This window comes from Mus caroli, chromosome 9, assembly GCF_900094665.2.
Source record: "Mus caroli chromosome 9, CAROLI_EIJ_v1.1, whole genome shotgun sequence".
NCBI classification, from domain to species: Eukaryota; Metazoa; Chordata; class Mammalia; order Rodentia; family Muridae; genus Mus; species Mus caroli.
In genome coordinates this window covers 96,424,287-96,448,053 of record NC_034578.1, presented here as the reverse complement: position 1 = coordinate 96,448,053, position 23,767 = coordinate 96,424,287, and the positions used below count along the sequence as shown (strand labels likewise).

Here is a 23,767-nt window from a genome sequence, read left to right as displayed (position 1 = left end):
TATAGATGACTGTGAGCATCCACTTCTGTGTTTGCCAGGCACTGGCAAAGCCTCACAGGAGACAGCTATATCAGGGTCCCTTCAGCAAAATCTTGCTGGTGAAAGAAAGATGAAATTTCAAGACCTGTAAGTCATATAAAGTACTCAGAAATTGCTGGTTGTTTGTGAGCCTAGAGGCTGCCTGGGGCTAAGTACAAAGAAAAACAAACCCAGGCATTCCCCATAGTTAAAACATTCCTGGGAACATCTTGACCATAAAGAGGAATGTAAGGACCTAACAGAGCTATCTGAACTGAGTCAACAACTCACAGAACTCTGATACCCTGACCTGCACGTATTCTTTTGCTGATGTTTGAATAAGCCAATAGTGTGTCACTATGCTGAATTCCCCACTCCTAAGCCCTTTACCCCATAAAAACCCCTAGCTTTCGAGCCTCTGGGTCAAATCCACTATCTCCACTGCATAGATACATTTCGACAGGAGCTCCGCCATTAAACTGCCTCATGTGTTTACAGCAAGAAGGATTCTCGTGTTTCTTTGGGTGTGCTCTCCTGAGACTAGAGTGGGGGTTCCCTAAAGGGGGTCTTACACTGGCATATGCAATAGTGTCTGTGTTTGGTGTTCTGTCATGATTTTTATTACTCTCCCTTATTTGGGATTTTATTCCCTCTCCTAAGACCATGAAGCAAATCATTAAGTTATTTGGGTTATTCAAAATATTTTATTTTGTAGTATTGACAAAATGTTTCATGTTTACTGGCAATGGTCAACCTTGGGGTAGCCCCAACTCCTTTTAAGTTTTATTTTCAGGTAGTCTCATTAAGTTGCCAGGATCACCTTTCATTTGTGGTCCTTCATCAGGCTCCTAAGTAGTCTGGATGAATTACTAGGTCTGGCTTGAATTCCGATTTTAATTTTTTAATGTAAACAGCAATAGCTCTAAACTTTCTTCTTAGAAATGTTTTTGTTGGGGCAAGATGGATAACTGGGCAAGGGTGCTTTATGCTAAGTTGGACAACTTGATTGGGATATCTAGGACTCACTGGGTGAAAGCAGACTCCATTATTGCTTGGCTTCCACAGATATCTTACATCACACACACACACACACACACACACACACACACACACACACACTCACTCCCTCCAAAACAAAGACAACGAAATAGTATTTTTTTTCTTCCAAAGAAATATCTTTATCCACACGGTTGTTAGGCTGTATTTGCATTTTCTCCTACTTTTAAAACTCCCTTGACCGCCGGGTGGTGTTGCACGTCTTTAATCCCAGCACTTGGGAGGCAGAAGCAGGTGGATTTCTGAGTTCGAGGCCAGCCTGGTCTACAAAGTGAGTTCCAGGACAGCCAGGGCTATACAGAGAAACCCTGTCTCGAAAAACCAAAAAAAAAAAAAAAAAAAAAAAAATTCCCTTGACCATTTTCTCAATGATACACTCACTGGTTTAAAGTCTATGTATTTGTAGTCTCTGTTGCTATTTTTACCCCACTATGATCATAATAAATTATTTTACTTTTTTTTTTTTTTTTTTTTTTTGGTGTTTGTTAAGATTTGTCCTAAAACGGGATGCTGAGAAGACACATTCCACTATTTTTTTAGATGAGATATTATGTATGTATGTTAAGTCCCTTGAGATCCAATTTAACTCTGGTTTCTCTTTTTAGATCTACTTATTCATTGACCTGAGGTACTAATGTCACCTGCCAATAGCCATCCCTTTGTTCAGCAGTATCTATGAAAATGGGCAATGAGTGTATATTCCAATTATTTGATCTTGATAAATTTTAGTATAATTTTCATTACCTTTTTTTTTTTTTCTAGTTTTTGCTTAAAGTCTTCCTTACCAGATAAAATAGTAACTACTTCAGCATGTTTTCAACTTCTATTTGCTTGACATTGGACTTCCATTCTTTCACTTTTAGTCTCTGTGTCTTTGCTGGTAAGGTATGCCTATTTTTGTAGAGAACCTGCTGGTGTATCCTTATTTTTAAATTCTGCCTTTTTTGAGTGTCTTAGTTAGGATTTCAATAGGTGTGATAAACCACTATAGCCAAAAGAAGCTTGAGAAAGAAAAGGTTTATTTTACCTTATAGTTTGTAAGTCTATTTCTTAGGAAGCCATAGAGGAATGGTGCTTACTGGCTTATTCCCCTTGGCTTGCTAGGCCTGCTTTCTTCTATTACTCAGAACTACCTGCCCAGAGATGGTACACAATAAACTGGGTCCTCCAACATCATCCACTAATGATGAACATACCCTTACTTACAGACAAAAACGTATGGAGCCACTTTCTCAATAAGAGTTTCTTCCCAAATGACTGTAAATTAACCAAGACAAGGGGCTAGGAAAAAAATTTCCACTCAACATTATTGAGAGGTTCGTATATTTCTCTAATTTTGTTGCTGTTTTCTTCAATGGCTGGAATGTTTATTGCTTGCTTTCTTCTTCAGATTAGGGTTTTGCTGGTGTTTGAGATTGCATGAGGGTTATTTTAAGGTGTGCCTGTGTTCAGTGCTTACAGAAGCTAGAAGAATGTGTCAGATTTCCTAGACCCAGAGTTACAGTTGGTTGTGGGCCATCAAACATGGGTGCTAAAAACCAAAAGCTGGTCCTCTGCCAAGAGCAGCAAGTAGTCCTCACTGCTGAACCATGTCTTCAACGTCCTAGTCACGATTCTTTAGTTCTCCTTTGTTCATTAGTCCTCTGTGAAACTTATTCCTTGCTGTTCGCCTCCCCACTGGGTAAGATAAATGGTTTTTTTTTTTTTTTTCTGCATTGTTGGCTTTGGTGTTCATGAATTGGCTTTGGCTTGTGCTTGACTTGAAATGTCTTAATTTCTTCATCAATCTTTTTTTTTTTTAATATTTATTTTGTGTATATGAATACACTGTCACTATCTTCAGACACAACAGTAGAGGGTAATGGATTCCATTGCAGATGGTTGAAAAGTCACCATGTGGTTGCTGGGAATTGAACCCAGATCCTCTGGCAGATCAGTCAGTCCTCTTAACTGCTGAGCCGTCTCTCCAGCCCCTCCTCTTCAATCTTAAGAGGCAAAGACTGAATATAGAAACCTTGATTGTCAACTACTTCCAGGTTTTGAAAAACATCAATTAGTCCATGCCTTTTTGTTTTTTAGGATTTCTATTGAGGTCTAATGTGATGGGCTTGCCTTTACAAGTAAATATGAATTTTCCTCTTGCTGGTTTTGATAGTCTCTTTGTTCTGTAGTTATGATGACACTTTATGTTGTGGAAATATTCTTCTGTAATACTGATTACTTGGAGTCAATACTGCTTGTATTTCAAGATATATTTTGTAGATCCAGGAAATTTTTTGCTATAGTTTCATTGAATATTTTTTATGCTTTCCATCTTTGCTATCTTGCATTCTATGAATCTTCAGTTTTAGACCCAGCTTTAGTCTGGCACAACATGTACTGCTCCCTCAATGATAGACTCTTACCTGGGTGCCAGATCAGAGTGACAAAGTATTCAGGCCACAGCTTGGATTTATAAGCCTGTCTGTCCCAAATGAAAATTACATGTAGATCGAGGACAGAGAAACCCTGTCTTGAAAAAAACAAACAAACTAATTAAAATGTAGAGAAAAACATGTTTAAATATAGATCCACTTCTTGGTTACCCTGTTCATTTATCTGTTTTCCATGTCTTTACCTTTTCTGCTTTGGCAATTGGGCTACTTAATGATCTCAGACCAAATACGGTCAAGCCATAAACAGGGTAGGTTGTGACTTTGCTTTAGAGTGAAGCACTGCAACAATAGTAAAATAAACCTTCACTTCTGCTGAAACGTAGAATCCCAGAAATTGCCAGAAGGCTACTGCAATGAGCAACCACACATGGTTGAGGGGGAGGAAAGGCTGCTTTTGAGAGGACCTGGCCTCATCATAAAAGGAAATCTGAGGAACTAAAGAAAACTTGTGAGCAACTGTTAATTTTTTTTTTTTTTCTTAAACATAAACATCACAGTGAGGCATGGGAAGCAGAGAAGGAGGCTCTGTGAGTTTGAGTCCAGCCTGGTTTAAAATGAGATCTTGTCTCAAACAAACCAAAACCCACCAAAACTACTATCATTTAACAAATTATCTGAAGGAACAAACTCTCAAGGGCAGCAGAAAGGAAACTGTCCATAATCCTTGCCAAGGAGCAGCAACAGGATAACCACCACAAGGCTGATTTTGAATAGTTTATTAAAGGAAAGGTGAAGCATCAGTTTCAAATTGTACAAAAGGAAAAAAAAAACCATCATTTTGCAAATGTACAATTTACAGAATTACTAGCAAAACCAATCAAGGAGACACTGAAAATACAAAAATTTGATTGACTTTAAACTGAACTTGGAAACCCACTGGAGTAGAGATTAAGCCGCCTTTGTTGTTGCATGGTAGTCTGTAACCCTTAAATCAGCATGTGGTGTTCACAGGAGATCGTCAGGCAAAAGATTATCTGTGCTTATTCCAGGGTTCCTCAAAGCTGGGTCCCTGGCCAAGAACTATAGTGAGGCAGGGCTGAGGTGTGCAGTCCATTCATTCCTGCCCCTTGAGTTCCAGTGAAGCCCACATTTCTAGGAGAGAGCAAGGCCCCAGATGTTTTAACTGGAGCCTAGGACTTGTTGAGTTAGTAGGTAAAACATTTTTGGTGACCAAGAATTTTTTTTTTTTTAAATCTCTGAACTGTACAAATGTTGAGAAAAATCTTGTCTACTAAAAGGATGAATAAAATCGTATTTTATTTTCCCACACAAAAGATAATCATAGAGCTCATATACTTTTAAAAAATGTTCATTTTTGGTAAAAAGGGAAAGCCTCTCAATTCTGTTGCAGCTATTTTAAAAAACCAGCCCAGAAACAGCTGTGGACAGACTGGTTTGGAAATTTGGAAGCCTACACTAAAATCAGGGAAAAGCTACATGGATTTTTAAAATAATAACAAGTCATAAAAGTAAGCCGATTGCAACTCTAAGCCACTGAAGACTGTCCCGAAGATTCAGAATTTCTTTCTCCAAAAGAATTTTTCTTAATATGCACACTTAACACTGAAATGCAGCTGTGTTCCACGGTAAGCTTAGAACGCCACCCTCTAAGCACAGACTTCTATGCAGCACATACGTCTATGATTGGTAAACATTTCACAACATTAGTGGGTCGAGGGGATACTGAGCGCATGGGAAGACAGTTACGTTACACATCTTAAAATTACTTCTGAATGGCAAAGAAAAATTTCACGACTATAAGAAAACGGAAGTCTGTGTAACGTGACTTTGGCAGGGCATGAAACAAGTGTTAACAACAGTGAGACTGATAACTTGAGAACCATTTTTGTTTTACTGAGAATAGTTTATTTGCTGGTAGAAGTTGCTAAAAATGCACAGAACAAAGACCAATAGAAAATGCACTGTATTTGAATCTCACTATTCTATAGAAAATGAACGGTGTACAGCATCTGTTGGAAAAATGGCTGCATGGGCACTTATTTTATGCCCACTTATAAATAAAAATAAACCTTTTTATTCAAGAGTATATAAAATCTGGGGATTCCCATCCATCCACAGAGGGCGTGTGGTTTTTGGCAGAGATGCACGATGTTAGAACTCTATTTTAGCTTGTCCATGCTCTGTTCCTTCAATGTCTGCTTTACAAGGTCAACAAAACCCAGCGAGCTCCAAAAACACTCTTCGGCGATTAGAACGAGCTGCTTACTCATAGTTTAATAAAAATGGTTAGCTTTTAAAACATAAAAAGGCAAAATGTTAAAACGGTTTTTAAATTGTACAACAGGAAAATAAAGTTAAAAATATTTTTTTTACTCAATGCTGATTTTCATAAAACAGGTGTATAACAGTGTTTATTTTGACAGCTGTTTTAAAAATTTAAAATATCTTCCTCCTTTCAGAAAAACACACACACATCTGTACTGAGATAAGTCCAACATTATAGAGTACAAATGATTTTTTTGGTCAGTCTTTCCGAGGTGACATTCACCAACATTTCCATGGGTGACTGACATGCTGCTCTGTCACTGCAAAAGGGACCAACCTTTAATCATTTGATTACAAAACAAACCCGATCACATCAAAAGCGTTTCTTCCCCCATACAAGCTATCACAGTATATAGGCCTCTAGCTCTAAATAATAGAGTTCCAGATTTGTAAATTCTCTTCAGACTTCAGAACATAGGCATTCCAAATCCCTAGAAAAAATGAGAAGTACAATTATTGTATATATTCCAGGGCCAAGAAACTATAAATAAAAAGCAGTAATGATTTGATATTTACTGAATCATCTTCTATGATAGCTGCAGAGTCAAAGAAGTCTGGCCTTAGCTCAGCTCTCTCTCGGCGATTTCTTGATGGGGGCTGAAAAGAGAATCATTTAATTATTGTTCCTGTGAGACAAACTGTACTAATAGCTAGCATTTTTGACAGTACATAAACACGTAGAAACATTTAGTTAAATTTAAAAGGAGAATGAGAATCTGGTTTGTATATAAAGTATAGATTTTAAAAATGCAGCAGTATTTGAATGATCAAAAGACAAAAAGAGTTTCAATTACTATGCTTTTTTTGTTTTGTTCTTGTGTGCCAGGGTCTTACTGTAGCTTTGGCTGGCCTGAAATTTGCTGCTGTAGACCAAGTTGACTTCGTATTAAGAGTAAGAGACCTTTCTACTTCTGTCTATGGAGTGTTGGGATTAAAGGCAAGTGCCATTGCTCCTAGCTTACTTTTGAAATATTGGGTCTGCATGCGATATGCACCTTGGAAACTCGAGGAGGGTGTTGGGCCTCCTAGTGCTAGACCCACTGGCAGCTGTGAGTCATCTGATGTGGGAGATGAACACAGTCCTCTGGAAGGTAAGCAAGAAGGCCTCACTGCTTAGCCATTGCGCTAGCCCCAAGACTCAAAATTTCAGTGAATAAATTGTATGTAAAACATGTAATTTGGACTTACAATACAGAAAATACCTTCCCTTGGAAGGTATCAAGTTACTACAAAAATGATGAATTACATGTTGAATATCAGTGAATTCTCTGAAGTAGGGAGATGGAATGCTTTTGGGGCAGAAGCAGGGCAGGAAAGTTCTATGAAAGGTTTTAAACATATAAGGCAGAATACTCCACACTGCATTATGCCATCTTTGATTTATATGCTGAAGTACTTACTCCTAGAATTTCTGAATGGGAGTCTATTTGAATATAAGGTCTTCTAAAGGGTTTAAAGTAGTGAAAAATTGCAATAGAATGAGTCCTTACAAGGCGTAACTTCTTTGGAAAGACCATGAAAGGGAGTGGGGGGAGTCCTTCCTCCCTTCTACCATGTAAGTCTTGGGGGTCCAGCTCAGCAGCAAGCACCTTTACCTGATAATACACTTTGCCAGCTATAAAGACCCTGGAAGAAACCAGACATCTACAAGCCTAGGAGTACTCAAAATCAACTCCATTTCACGTGACTCCTGCCACTCAAAGTCACTCAAGACTGGTGTCTGCAATGGCAACTGTAGCCGACACTGGGAAAACAGTGTAGTGAGCACTGACCTACTAGTCAGCTGGTGTTATTCCACTGAGTCTATTAGATGCTTTCCTTCATGTCATTTTAGCTGTAACTACATATTAGTGTTAAGTATTACCAATAACAGGCGGGGGGAGGGTATAGGGAACTTTCGGGATAGCATTTGAAATTATTTACATAGAAAATATCTAAAAAAAAAAGTATTACCAATAACAATTTTATTCTTTTACTTCTTTTTGGTATTAAAGGTTAAATTTGGGGACCTTGAGCACGTTATACATGTACCACTGACCACAATTCCAGCAGTTTATATTTTGAGACAGAATTTCAGTATGTAGTTCAGGCTAGTCTTGGACTTATAATCATTTTGTCTTAAACTCTCATCCCTTCCTGGGTGATACAGGTGTGTAGCAGCATGCTGGGCTGTGCAACGAAACTGTAAAAACCACAGCTCTGTGCATTATTATTTATGAAAAAGTTTCTTTATATCATCTTTAGCTAGTCTATATTCATCTTATCTCAAAGATATTCTTTGTGAATTGAAGATACATGTTGCACACTCTACATCTGACAGTCACATGTTGGAACACAGTATATATTTCATGTTCCAACTTAAAATACAAGATGTCAAATACATAAGCTGTGCCAAAATATCAGGGGTGAGTATTTTTGAAAGAAAGAAAAAAAAAACCCAGCTTCTTTTTGCTAGTATCCAAAGTATGATAGCTTAAAAATGCCATCTAATAAGCTCATCTTGCTGTCCAAGAATGGTCACCACTTCTCACCTCTCTATAGTAAGAATACAATTTTAAACTCCAATCCCCTTATATACTACAAAAGAAAAACTAACAAACCAGTAAATAACTTACCAAATCAATAACCATGGTGTCTTCAAATTCTTCATTCATGTCTTCTAACTGGCTCCGTGATGACATCATCACATCTTCAAAGATGGGCTCAGCATCTTCCTCCATTAGACCCCGACTGGCAAAACAGGTGTTCAGAAAGCTGTTGAGACTCACCCAGCTTGGAGTCCTAGGTTTTTCTTAGCACACTTTCTAATTCTGACCTATGGACTATACAAGTTATACTGAATTCAAAGAAAATTAGGATTATACCCAACAAAAGGATTACTCCTTTGGTTCACTCAAATTTTCACTTCAACTTATCAAAGCAGTATTAATTTTATTTATTTATTTATTTTTGGTTTTTTGAGACAGGGTTTCTCTGTATAGCCCTGGCTGTCCTGGAGCTCACTCTGTAGACCAGGCTGGCCTCGAACTCAGAAATCCGCCTGCCTCTGCGTCCTGAGTGCTGGGATTAAAGGCGTGCGCCACCACGCCCGGCTAGTATTAATTTTATAAGAAAATATATGTAAACAGTGAAATATGTAGGTATGTATCAGTTCCTCCAGATTTTGTTCAACTATATTTGAATTTTACAAATAATGGAACCCAAGAGACAGGTATTTCGAGCGTGGCCGTGCTCTGCAGTCATCCTGTGCTGAGGAACATATCCACAACTCATTTTCTTTAACTACTAAGAAGCAGAGCTGCCCTGTGGCCAGCACACGTACTGCTGCGTATGTGTGTGTGGTGCTCAGCGGACACTTACACGGCGTGCCGGACTCCAGCTCTTACTTTCATGTAGTTCATCCCTGTTCTGTCCTTCCGATTCAAGTCTTCTAACTTCGGCTGGCCTAACCAAGAGATCTGCATCTGGGGACTGAGAGAATGCTATTATTGATTTTGTGTAACAGATAATGTATACACGGAATCAGTCTCATTCCATTAAAACTCAGTTGGCTAGCTAAATCTTCATGTAAGGGAGTTAAATTTATCCCACTGTTTTGTGAATAACAAAGTTAATTGCCTCCAAGTATCACTAAGTCTCCACAGAAACAGGTTAGGGTGCTATTAATCCTTACACTATGTGTTAGCTTTATGCCACAATCTCTGTCAAATAAACATATCCCCAGACTTCTGATTCAAGTTGCCATTCACTGTGTATATAGCTAGGCAGCAAGGCCCTAAAGAACATGTGATGCTGGCTTTAGTATTTTAAAAAAGGGTATAACTCAGAGTCCTCCTAACACAGTTTCTCAGTGCTATGAAATCAAATTTTCACCTGTATTCTATATTTAAAGGAACACAGAAAATAGTACACATATGCCCCTGCTCCCATTTTATAGGTGATGAATTTTAGTGGTTCCGTAGATAAAAATCTGTCACGTGAAATTCTGCTGTTTTTGTATCTTTTGGGAAGAAGTCAATGGCCAATGGGACTGATAAAATGGTAGTCAGGACAGTAGGGTAGGCATACTTATCTATGCAGAGGCTAGACACAGGCAAAACTATTGATGCCTACTAGCACTGAGAGACTGATAGTCTTGACGTAGATTATCCTCTCAGGTTTTTATTGAAGACTCTTTGGTGTGAAGCTGCCTTATAGCTTTACTCAGGGTCTGAAATACTTTTAAAATTGCTTCTACTTTCAACATATTAATTTGCTTAGGTAGAAATTTTATCCACCAGTGAAACTCACATCATTACCCCAAATATATATATGGAAATACATGTAAAGAACTCAGAGAGCTTTCAAGTTGAGTGTAAAATTAACACAAAATTAGGTTTTGTTTTTCTTTTGAAGCAAAGTCTCATGTAGCCCAAGCTGTTCTCAAACTCACTGGATAGCTCAGGTTGCTTTGAGCTACCGCCTCTTCCCTCCCAAGTACTGGAACTACAGGTACGTGTCACCATGCCTAGCTTAAAGTGAGAATCATTAAATGGATAATAAAGGTGGAACAATCACTTGAGGCTCCTTTACAGAAAGCCTAGCAAAGTTCTCACAGGCTCTTGTCAAGGAGATAGAATATATTATTTTTTTCAAGTCTCTGAGAAACAGATCTACCCAATAAATATGCACTGTTTATTTAAAGGTCTGCGGACCTGTTTCTTTCAGAAAAATATAATTATTAAAGAATTAAGGGAAAAAAAGATACTTTCAGTAGTAATATATGGGACTGGGCAAGGAGATTTAATTTAATATTTAATTTAGTATTAACACTAAAGGATATTTAATATTTTTAAGTTTCTTTCCAAAACCCGCCTAGGTTTAAAATTCATTTTATTCTAACAACACATTCCTACAGGTGGAGAAATGACCAATGAATCTTGAAAGATAAGAAAATTGAGGCTATTTAAATATGAAGTTTGTCCCACTAGATCAAGAAAAGTCTGAATTTTGAGGAGAAAATGTCCACAGTAGTATCTGCAGACGTTTTATATACTATTTACTCTCCATTTGTGGCTTCATTTTTGTAAGACCTCACCAACAATGTGCTCAGCCTTTTGTAGTTTCACTTTGATGTTTTATGCCAAGAAAACGAAACGTTTAGTACTTACTTATGTAAAAAGTCTGGTTCAGAGCCATGCTCAGACTCAGGTTCCTGAATGTGCTCTCCCACGGGACGGCTGTTTTCTCTAAGTACCGTGGAGGTGAGCTGTGGGGTTGGCAAGGGTCCAGGAGTCTGAATCATCGTGTCAGTCCTATTTAGCCATGTGTTATCCAGACTTTCATCTGCAAAATGTCAGTTAAAGTCTCAAACTATCAGAGATGGAACAAACTTTGGTAGCAGTTATAATAGATTTGAAAAGTACAATTCTACAGTTAGACTCTAGTTTTATCTATTTTATTTTGCTACTTTGTTTTTTTAATTACTCTCATATAGCATAGGCTGGTCGCAAATCCACCATGAAACAAGGTCTTTGAACCCCCGATTGTCTTGTATATATCTTGCAAGTACTGGGCTTACATTCAGTTTTTGTGGTGTTTTCTTCTATTTGAAACAGGTCTCATCATGTAGCTTAGGCTGGCCTTGACTTCCTGATCTTTCTTTCTGCCTTAGACATGCTGGAATTACAGGCATGAGCTATCATGCTCAATGACTGGTTAGAACAACATAGTTCCATAACTCCCTTGTTTGGCTCTGTATTATATTAATGACTTCTTATAAAGTTCAGTTTTCTTATACCTAAAATGAGGATATTACCTCATCATAGCTGTCAAATACCACACTGCCTCGGGTCTCCTTTATCTTTAAGAATTTATGTATCCTAGAAGGTGAAGAGTAAAGTTAGTCAGAGCCCGCAGCGACCTTCCTTTGCTTTTCCACTGCCTGAGCCCACAAGGTGTCCCAGGGGGCTTTTACAGAGAAATCAGCAAATGCTGCTAAGATAAGGGAGACTTATCATTAGAGAAGCTCAGAGTTTTCAAGCCAGAAAGTCCCTCTGGGGAGCCTGGTTGTTTTATCCAGCTTTTAATTACATTCTCTTTAAGGAAATAATAATCATTTCTGTTTACCCAGACCTTAATTATTTACTATCCTGCACTAGCAAGTGACGTGTTGTGTTTTTTCCTCCTTCTGAGGTTGCTTTGTAAAGACTGGAGCAGGCAAACATTTGCTTACCTAAGCCATCCTAATAAAAGAATGCATAATGTATTAGTTTTACTTATAAAAACTATTCTATTCTGAGTTTGAGACCAGCCTGGTCTACAGAGTGAGTTCCAGGACAGCCAGGGCTACACAGAGAAACCCTGTCTCAAAAAACCTTGCTCTTGCGTCTCCAGAGCTGTGTCTGCTAGGTTCATTTACCCAAACACCTCTATCTCCCAGTGTTGTTAGGTTTTTATATTCTGTCAGATACACATGCACACTCTGACTGACCCTTCTGTTCCTAAAATACTGATTTACAATTTGGTAAAGGTCATTCTATTGATGCTCACTTCTGAATATCTGACAACAATGTTTAATCACCCATTCATAATATTTTTATTTAGTGTTTACTCTAAGCTTTTGTTTTCAGACTGACATTATGTAGGTTCTTAAGCTGGTAGAGATCGTGTTAGCTTTCTACTTCATGTCCTCTCCAAATGTGGCTCCTTCTTATATCAAATCACTCTGGAGCCCCGTGTTGTGTGGCTCAGAGAACTGACCAAGCTGAGCTCAAACTGCCCATGCCTTTCCTTGTCTCTTTGGTTGCACTGAGTTCTTTTAATTCTTAGCTGTAGCACTTACCTCCACTAACACTGTAGCCCAGTGTTAGTGGAGGTGCCCAGTGGACACATAATTACCTCAGAAGCTTGCTCTCCCTGAATCCATCTTCTAACCTTTTAAAGACGCTTCACTGAAAACAGTTCTTAAAAAGAGTAGCCTTCACCTTCAACTCCAACAAGTGAAACTGCCTTTGAAAGGGATTAGCTATACAACCTATCCTGATAATCTCAAACAAATCCACAGCCAAGTTTTCTTTTATAATTTAACAGTTACCTTAATCCACAATTTTGACAGTTTATTAGTGAATTACATATGGTGATTTAAATTCTCTAAGGCTTACTTTTTCCTTTGTCAAATCTGCCTAACATGGTGGAACTAAACTGATTAATATAACATTGACAAATACATGAAATACAGGGGCTGGAGAGATGGCTCTGTGGCTGGGAGCACTGGCTGCTGCTCTTCCTGAGGACATGGATTCCGCTCCTAGCACCCACGTGACAACTCACAACTCTTTTTAACTCTAGCTTCAAGGGGGTCTGACATATGCAAACATATATATGCAAGCAAAAATACCAATGAACACAAAACAAAAATAAGTCATTAAAAATTAACATCATTCAAAAGCCCAAACCAAACCAAAATAAAATGTATGAAAAACACGTGGTAAATAATTTAGTACAAGTTGGCTACTAAGATTATAGCTGAGAAACATCTGAAAGGGAAAAAACATGTTGTAGACATGGAGCACCCACAGAGGTTATCATAAAAGATATTTTCAATGGAAACCAACTGGAACTATTCTTTGGAGGAAAGCTCAGCATCTTCAAGCAAAAAGACAGGAGAATCTTATCTCTCTCCCTGTCTCTGTCTGTCTGTCTGTCTGTCAAAGTATCAAAGCTATAATATGGAAGGACATCTCTGAGATCTGCTGAGAGACTTGGCTAAACTTTAATATTAACGATGTCATTTCTTTAGTCTGATTAGTACTGAAGAAGACTTACTGTGAGATTTTTGGGAACATTCTGAAAATAGCAGCTAACATTTATTGGATGCCACTTATAGGCCAAGTACTGTGCTCGGTGACATATGTGTACTGTGTTTTATCAGGAGTACCTCATTTAGTATTTATGGTAACTGATACTGGATATCCTATATACTCTGATCATCTTTCACTTGATTAGTTATTAAAACTCAGAGAGGGTTAAACTAACATGTTCAAATGCTACATGGCTGACAATGAGAAACCCAGGTTTGAAATAGGAAACTGACTTTATTTTTTGTCAATAGTCAGCATCTTCTCCAATAGGAAAGGCACACTGGCTTTCGATTATAATTAAGTGGGCCACAGAGCTCACCAAACCTCTGGCGAGTTACTTTTCTTTAGGCAGCAGAGGTGACATTGTGAGAACTCATTAGGAGGAGAGTGGGGGAGGGAAAGGCTATCTGAGAAACAAGCATGTTTACTCTGAAGCAGTCCGTGGTAAGCTTCAGAGAAATACTTTAAAAGTATAATTTTAGTCTTTTTTTTTTTTAATGTTGATTAGATGTTCACGGTTACTAAGTTCCTATTCCCTACAGTCTAGGAAGCTATATTATAAATCAGATTTTGGGGGCTGAAGAGATGGCTCACCAGTTAAGAGCACTGACTGCTCTTCCAAAGGTCCCAAGTTAAAATCCCAGAAACCATATGGTGGCTCACAACCATCCGTAATGAGATCTGATGCCCTCCTCTGGTGTGTCTGACAACAACTACAGTGTACTTATATATAATAATAAATAAATCTTTTTTTTAAAAAAAAAATCAGATTTGGCCATCACTGTCTTGTGGCATAAAAAGAAATTCCTTAACCAATGACAGAATTGTAAAGGTACTTTAGAGTGTATAATTTGTTGCAGAGGTATACTCTCAGATTACCAATAATCCTGTACTAGTAAGATAAACTGGGATGGGAGAGAGGGTAGAGGAAACTAACTTATGTAATTCAGGCTGGACTCAAACTTGTTAAGTAGCTGAGGATGGCCCTGAACAACAGATCCTCTCAAGTGCTGGGACTGGAAGCATATACTGCTTAAGATGAACTGTATTTTTTGTTTTCTAAACTTTACCTTATCTATATAGTTGGTTTTCTTTTGAAACAGGGTTTCTCTGTATAGCCGTGGCTGTCCTGGAACTCACTCTGTAGACCAGGCTGGCCTTGAACTCAGAAATTTTAAAGAGTATTTTAATATAATACTGACTCTTTTATTTTAAAATTTAATGTGTTAGAGTCACATAGACATCTTTATAGGTCTGTATAACTGCTTCACTGTTTTTCTGTGTCTTCTGCATTCTGTTTCATTAAGTTTCTTTTTCCTCACTCTGCTCATCCAACCTTTGTCCTTGGATATTTCAGTTGGTAGCAAATATATAACAGCGTCATATCTCACAGCATTTTGATTCAATAAATCATCTGCTACTTCATCTCTGTAAGGCAGGCATCCTGGAGGACTTACCTTCTACTCGTTTTCTGTGCAGTGGGGGTCTTCCTTTCTTACTCCTTACTGAGGACGTTTTACTGCTGCTACTTCCACTGTTCACAGACATCCTGTCATCTTCACCTCCAGTGACTAATGAGTTTCTATACGAGATGAGTGGAAGCCATACATCCTCCCTCCTTTCCATCATCTGCTCAGTGAGGAATTTTTCAAGATACGAATGACTGCAAACACAGAGAGCAGCAGCGACTTTCAGTGTCAATCACAGATCTGCTTTACCCTCCTCCAGTTCTTTCAAAGACGGGCAGGTATACGCTAGTAAGGGTACGTTGTGTGAGCGTGTATATTTATACTTCCAGTGTCACATTTGGCTCTCATTCCTGCAGCCCTAAAGGGGGGTATATACTATGAAGGGCGCTTTACTCTGCCTAGGTCTGGTCATGCAGCAGCTGCATTGGAGCAATCTAAGGTTTAGCAGATTCTCACACCAGACATACAACCAAAGAAAGAAGTTCACATGCTCAAGTCATAAAAACAAGATAAATGGCCAAGATGGCCAAGACAATGTGTTTCCCATCAAACCCATTAATCTTATAGAAGTATTCTCTAAGGAGAACTCCCAGGACATGGAATTTAAGAGAAAAATCACAAACTTTATCAAAGAATTCAAGAAACTTAGAGGAGTTAAGACTTAACAAGGAAGACTTCATTAAACTTGAAGATGATAACAAAAACCACCTGATTATGGTCCAAGAAAATACTGTTGAGTGAAATGAGGAAGGTTATTCAGGATTTGAAAACTGAACTCAATAAAGAGATAAAAACTGAAGCAAATACAAGCTGAACTGAGGATGGAATTGACAAATTCAACATTCTAGCTAGAAGACAGACCATAAGGACATGAAGATAAAGCAGAGACTCTAGACTACATAATCAAAGAATATGAAAACTTAAAAAAAAAATAGGAAAGGAACAGCAAAAGACCCAAATCTTTGAGTTATAAGGATAGATGAGGGAGTGTAACTCCAGAACAGTGGCACAGACCATATCTTTAACAAGATCATAGAATCAAACTCCCAACTAAAGAAAGACATATCTATAAACACAAATACTTACACAGAAACCCAACTAGACTAGACTATAAAAACAAATCTCTTAAGGCAAATCATAGTTAAAACATTAAATATACAGAACAAAGAAAAAATGCCCAGTGCTACGAGACAAAACACAACACAGGATACATATATAAGAAATCCCACCAGAATAACAGGGGCACTCAATGGAAACTCTAAAATTCACAGAGGCTCAAGTTCTATAAGACTGCAACTGTACCCTAAAAAACTATCTGCTACAGTTGAAGAAGGAAAAATACTCCATGATTAACATCCAACAACAACAACAACAACAAAAAACCAGAGGAGGAGGGAAGGAGTCAGAGTCAGAGTCATTTCTCCTTAGAGAAGGAAGAAAAGGAGGAAAAGGACAAGAAGCTGAGAGGGAATATGGGGAGGGGAACTGGAAGAGGGGTGTGGAGGGTGGAAATATCAAAACCCACAGTATATAGCTGCATGAGATTCTAAAGAACAAAATAAAAATACCTAACAACACCAACAATAACACCAACAATAACACCAACAAAAATCCTACCAAAATAGAAACAAAACAATCAAACAAAAATTTAGTTTAAAAGCATGGTATTCCCATCAATACTTAACACTTATGGCTCTCTACCACATTACCCCATTTTAGGCCGAGCCCACCTTATTTATTAACCTGTGTGTTTGTTTGTTCCCTATAACAAGATACAAAGCCTTATAATATCACATGACTTTATTATGGACATACTAATAGTTTTTGAGCAAAATGAAGGTAACATAGATTCTTAGAATTATTAATTCTATTATGTTTCCATCAACACACTCAAATTTATTATCATTAGTCATTCATATTTCTACTGACTTAGAAAATTTGGGATTTATTATAGCAGCATTCTCTTCATAAAGCAACCAGCCAATGTTCACACATCTTGAACTATAGAATAAGAAATCATTTTCATCTACTTAATTTCATCCTACAGCTTCCAGGTCAAACCAGGTGTCTACTACTACTAGAGTCTAACAGTAGTAATGATAAAAAAGTTTCAATGGTGCCATCTAAAAATCATTTCTATTAGTATGTTCTACTTACACAGTTTTCTTGTCTTGTCGAAGGAGTTTAGAAGAAAATTCACTTAGTACTTCTAGAAAAGCCAGATTAGGAGGTGGGTATTCTTGTCCTTTCTGATTCTGGTATTTAAAGGCAAACTCTATTCCATCCCTGAATTTAAAGAAAATAGTATTTTAATTTTTTTCAGTTGTTTTAGAGGGCAAAAACTATAAAAACTTTGGAAACAGTGGAATCATTACTAAATTTAACAAAGCATGGTAAATTCATACAGCAAAATAGTGCTAACTTTTATATTTGTATAATTTTATATTTACAACTACAAAGAAACAATGTTATACCCCCAATGTATTTTTCAGGGGTAATAAAAATCCTTGGAAAGAAACTGGACTCGCAGTAACTGAGTGTTACTCAATAGTATGGACCAGCTCTGCGAAACTAAGGTTAATCATCTGTGTATGTGTGGTGTGAAAGAACAGCAGTAGTAGGTTGAATGTAGACACTTGGTCCCTAGTTGGTTTAGGAGTGTGACCCTCACCAGGGGCTTTTAAAAACATATTGTAGGGGCTGGCGAGATGGCTCAGTGTCTAAGAGCACTGACTGCTCTTTTGAAGGTCCCGAGTTCAAATCCCAGCAATCACATGGTGGCTCACAACCACCCCTAATAAGATCTGATGCCCTCTTCTGGTGTGTCTTAAGTCAGCTTCAGTATAATAATAAATCTTTAAAAAAAAAGTATTGCATCTTTTAAAATACACATGCCCTATAACATAGTTTCAGCCACAGACCAAAGAATAGGTTATTAACTCCCCGCCCAAACCCCAAGATAGGGTTTCACCATGTTAACAGCCCTGGCAGTCCTGGATTAGAGGTGTGTCTTACCACACCCAGCCCAAAGCTTTTCTCTTTAGAGTATATAAGATAGAAAAACAAAAACAACTCACAGGTGGTTTACAAAAGCCTTTTCAAAATAAAATATTGCTACTTAATTTCATTAATAGCTTACAGTTTGAAAATTCTATTACTTGTCACTTTAAAAATGGGTTAAATAATAATTGTTTTTTTATATTCCAGTAAACCAGTTCTGAATTACAGTAAGTATATATCTTACTTGTGAAGTGTGGCAACTGCTTCTCGGGTCTTGATCTGGTCCAATCCAAATGTAAGGGCAAAACGACGTGCCAGTTCTTTAATCCCACTGACGTGGGCAGATGTCCTATCCAGATTAGGACCTTGTTCTTGAACAAGTTCATTAAACAACTGATGAAAATAAATTAAAAATAAAAATCTTACAGCTAAGAAATCTCTGAAATTGTATTTAGTTTTAGAATAGGTAACATAATTTAAAATTTACAAAGTACAGAGGGACTAAGGTACCATGTCAGTAGCACCACAGTCCAATATTTGTTAAGTTGAATGATAACACACACACACACATATATATATATATATATTTGAAAATGGAGAAAGAAGATATATAAGCAGAAATGTAGCACAAGCCTACAAACATATATGATATACAAGGCTCAGAACATTTTTCACTTACTGTATGAATATTCATGGACAGTTGGATACAAGAGGACATGATATTTTCAACTTAACAACAAAATACATTCTAAAGGTCTTAAGTTGCTGATTTTATAAATACCATACACCCTATTAAATTAAAAATAAAACTTCAGAGTAGTAATGACAGTAAAGCAATTATCATGCCATTACCAAATCTAGACACTAAATTGTGCTTGTATAAATCTACCTTCAGATTAGGGGATAGTGTCTAGTCTTGTCTAAAGCCTTTCTCAACTGACATAATTGATAAGGTGAACAAATATGAGGCTCTGCCTACCGAAGAGCTTTGCATCCTGCTTGCTGTTCTCTCCTGCATCAACCATTCATTGTCATTCACACACACACATTTAAAAAAAACAATCCTAATTTCTTTATACTATTTTGTCTGCCAGTCACCAATTCATTTCTCTGGCTCCTCAATGGTATTGGTCCTGCAGTGTATTTACCTTTGCTTTCTTCACTCTGAATCTCTGGTAACTATCGCTATACTCTGAGTTTCCTACTGCAGACTCCTCACACCCACCTACCTGTGAGGCACCTGCTTTCAGTTATGTTACCCATCTCTGTAGTCTGCTGCCTGAACTATATGTATGCTATAATGTAACTGGTAGGAATGGTTCTTCCACAGATTTTCAAATAAATGTAGCTAATTATAAAGTTTTAGAATTTAAATGTTTTATACACTGATATGTAATAGAATTAAATTCTAAAAATATGAACATTTCTTAAATAAATTTATTCGTATTGCCTACACACACAGTTCTGATTTTAAATAGTACCAGAGTACATATTTTATCTTAAAACTTGATCTATTTGTTTCATTAATTTGAAAAAAAAATTTCAGTGGGTATAGTGGTGTGTGCACCCAGTTTCAACTACCTGGGAGGATGCGGCAGGAGGATCACTTCGCCCAGTCTAGACAACACAGTGGGATACTGTCTTAAAACTAAATAAAAAGAAAATCAACTATTTCAGAGTGTCAGTTATTTAACTATCCTTCTAAGGACGAACATTTAGATTATTTCTAGAAATTTGTATCTTGGGATTTTTACTTAAGCAATATATATAGTACATTCTCTTAGTGTATTTTCTTATTTGAACAACACTCATAATCCTTCCTTAAAGGTTTATTTTTTTGAGACAAGGTCTCACTGTGTATCCTTGGCTGGCCTGAGACTTAGAGATCTGCTTGTCTCTGCCCCCTTCCTACACGCCCAAGTGCTGGAATTAAAGGCACATGCCACTATACCCAGAATGTTACTTTTTATAATTACTTAAAAATTTTAATAATAAAAATAATGATAATAATTATTATTATTTTGAGACAGGGTTTTATTATGTAGCTTTGGTTAGCTTGGAAGTTGCTATGTACACCAGGCTGACCTTGAACAAACAGAAGATATTTGTCTTCCTTTCCCTCCATTGTGCTGAAATTAAAAGTGTGTGCCACCATGCCCAGCAAAATATTGTTTAAGTTTTCTGCTATGAAATTGCCTTTGGCCCAAAAGTTAGTCCTACTTTAGAATTTCATTTATTTAAAAAGTGAATCACACTGTATAATTAAGACAGGTAGCACATAACAAGGACAGAAAAATTTTATCTATTCCCCCCCCCCCCAATTTCTTACCTGTTGCAGACTGAGAATGAGAGTCTTAGCACACTGAATTTTATCAATCTGCCTGGTTTTACTCAGTGTTTCCTTAATAATATCACCATAGTCATTGTAATACTGTGAAGTAAAAAGAAAACATACTTTAGCATTAGGAAATTTCATGACAAGAATACTGGCAAAAGAAAATGTAACTATAATAGTCTTATTTCTTCACCTTGAAGTTAAATTGGTATTATTTACATTAAGTATTTGATATTTAAGATTATAAAGTAACATCCAGCTTAGACCCTTCCCCAACCAATCCCCTGCCAGTTGGGTCCAGGCAGCAGAGTAAGGCTGCTTGCTGTCCCCTGACCTCCATAGTCTGGCTTAGGTTCTCCCTGCATTCCCCAGGAGCCTTGTTGGGATCCAGGAACATCTAATTTAATTAAACCCCTCCTGAGTCAATCCCCTTCTTTCCTGGCCATCTGGGGCATAGCCAGAAGAGGTTAGCAGCTTCCTGTTCCCTGAGATTCACTGTCAACTTTTGCCTGCCTCCTCGAGGAGTCCTGCTGTCATCAGAAACAACCAGCCAACACCAGGGACAAGATTGGCTAAAGGGCATTGCAAGAACACAGTGAACAAGAATCAGAGCTATATGGCACCACCAGAGCCCAACTATCCTGCTACAGCAAGCCCTGGAATTCTAACATAGACAAAGCACAAGAAGATGACATTAAATCCAATTTACAAAGAAAAAGCCTTTAAGAGGAAATGAATAAATCCCTTAAACATACAGGAAAATACAATCAAATAGGTGAATGAAATGAACTGAAAATGGAAAAAGAAGCAATAAAGAAAACACAAACTGAGGGAATCCTGGAGATACAAAACCTAGGGAAGAGAACAGAAACTACAAATGAAAACATCACTCACAAAATACAAGAGAGTGAAGAAAGACTTTCAAGCATAGAAGATAAGATTGAAGAAACTGCTACATTGGTCAAAGAAAATGCTAAATCTAGAAAGTACATGACACAAAACATCCAAGAAATTTGGGACACTATGAAAAATGATCAAACCTCAGAATAATAGGATTAGAAGAGGCCCAACTCAAAGGCCCAGAAAATATCTTCAACAAAATTGTAGAAGAAAACTTTCCCAACTTAAAGAACAATATGCCTATAGACACACAAGAAGCTTACAGAATACCAAATAGAGTGTATTAGGAAAGAAAATCCTCCTGTCACATAACCAAAATACTAAATGTACAGAAAAAAATAAAATATTAGAAGCTGCAAGTGAAAAAGGCCAAGTAATATATAAAAGACCTATCAGAATTAGGCCTGACTTCACAACAGAGGCTTAGAGCAGAAGGGCCTGGGTGGACGTTTGGTAGACTCTAAGAGACCATAGGTGTCACCCAGCAAAACATTCAGTTACCATCAAGGGAGAAAACAAGATACTCTATGAAAAAACCAAGTTTTAAGTAATATCTATCCATAAATCCAGCCCCACAGAAGATACTAGAAAGAAAGCCCACAGTGACACACATACTCAAAAGAGTCACACCTCCAAATAGTGCCACTCCCTGGGCCAAGGATATACAAACCATCACAGTATCCAAATCAATAAATCAGAAATGAAAGGAGGGACATAGCAATAAACATTGAGAAAATTGACAGAATCATAAGCCTGTGCTCCATTAAACTGGAAAATCGAAACAAAATGGATGACTGTGATAGATACCACATACCAAAGTTAAATCAAGATCAGGAAGACAATTTTTTACCCCAAGGAATTAGAAGCAGATATTAAAAATATCCCAACAACAACAACAACAACCAAAAGCCCAGGCCAGATGGTTTTAGTGCAGAATTCTACCAGACTTTCAAAGAAGAGCTAATATCAATACTCTCCAAACTCTTCTGCAAAATAAAAACAGAAGGAATTGTAAAATTCATTCTATGAGGCTACAGTCACACTAATACCTAAACCACACAAAGACGCAACAAAGAAAATTTGAGACCAATTTCCTTTTTGAACATTACTGCAAAAATATTCAATAAAATACTTGCAAATTGAATCTAAGAACACATCAAAAACATCATCCAGCATGATCAAGTAGGCCTCAATCCAGGGAGGCAAGGATGACTCAATAAATGAAAATCCAACAACATAATTCACCAAATAAACAAACTGAAAGAAAAAAAATCCACGATCATTTCATTAGACACTGAAAAAGCTATTGACAAAACCCAACACTCCTTGTTAAAGGTCTTGGAGAGAACAGGGATACAAGGTGCATACCTAGGTACCATAAAAGATATATATATATAGCAAGCCAATAGCCAACATTAAATTAAATGGAGAAAGACTTAAAGTAATTTCATTAAAATCAGGGATAGTAAGGCTGCCCAGTTTCTCTGTATCTATTCAACAAAGTACCTGAAGTTCTAGCTAGATCAATAGGACAACTAAAGATGATCAAGAGGATATGAATCGGAAAGAAGTCATTTGCAGATGATGATAGTACATGACCCACCCACCCCCAATTCCAAAACTCCTACAGATGATAAACACCTTCAGCAAAGTACCTGGATACAAAATTATGCAACAAAACTAAACAAAACAACCATCAGTTGCCCTCCTTTATACAAATGATAGATGGGCTTATTAGCAAGAAAAATCAAGGAAACACCCTTCACAATAGCCAAAATAATATAAAATATCTTGGTGTAACTCTAACTAAGCAAGTGAAAGACCTGTATGACAAGAGCTTCAAGTCTCTGAAGAAAGAAATTGAAGATATCAGAAAATGAAAAGCTCTCCTATGCTCATGGATCAGCAGGATTAACATAGTGAAAATGGCCATCTTAACAAAAGTAATCTACAAACTGAATGTGATTCCCATCAAAATAACAACACAATTCTTTACTGATCTTAAAAGAACAATTCTCATTGCTGGTGGGAGGGCAAACTTGTATGACCACATTGGAACTCAATTTGGCAATTTCTCAGAAAATCAGGAAGAGGTTTTTTTTTTTTTTTTTTTTTTTTAAATCAGGTATTTATTTCATTTACATTTCCAATGCTATCCCAAAAGTCCCTCACACGCTCCCCCACCCACCCACTACGACTAGGCCATTTTCTGATACATATGCAGCTAGAGACACAAGCTCTGGGGGGTACTGTACTGGTTAATTCATATTGTTGTTCCTCCTATAGGGTTGCAGATCCCCTCAGCTCCTTAGGTACTTTCTCTAGCTCCTCCACTGGGGGCCCTGTGATCCATCCAATAGCTGACTGTGAGCATCCACTTCTGTGTTTGCTAGGCCCCAGCATAGTCTCACAAGAGACAGCTATATC

The 23,767-nt window shown here is 37.4% G+C and overlaps 1 protein-coding gene across 6 annotated transcripts in view; it reads right to left on the bottom strand.

The window, feature by feature from the left end:
- Positions 1-4,203: 4,203 nt before the first annotated feature.
- The window catches only part of Stag1 (stromal antigen 1), a 315,222-nt gene continuing 295,658 nt past the window's right edge, over positions 4,204-23,767 (bottom strand). For 5 of the 6 annotated variants that reach the window (XM_021171587.1, XM_029481814.1, XM_029481813.1 and 2 more), the window contains 9 exons: positions 20,435-20,536; positions 18,350-18,498; positions 17,263-17,391; positions 15,094-15,299; positions 10,946-11,120; positions 9,156-9,266; positions 8,411-8,525; positions 6,312-6,392; positions 4,210-6,226 (listed from right to left, as the gene is read on the bottom strand). In XM_021171587.1, the coding sequence (XP_021027246.1) occupies positions 6,203-6,226; positions 6,312-6,392; positions 8,411-8,525; positions 9,156-9,266; positions 10,946-11,120; positions 15,094-15,299; positions 17,263-17,391; positions 18,350-18,498; positions 20,435-20,536 (1,092 nt within the window). In that variant the 3' untranslated portion in view covers positions 4,210-6,202. Of the gene's footprint in view, positions 6,227-6,311; positions 6,393-8,410; positions 8,526-9,155; positions 9,267-10,945; positions 11,121-15,093; positions 15,300-17,262; positions 17,392-18,349; positions 18,499-20,434; positions 20,537-23,767 lie in introns of all 6 variants that reach the window. The other variant, XM_021171588.2, reaches the window with a different exon arrangement.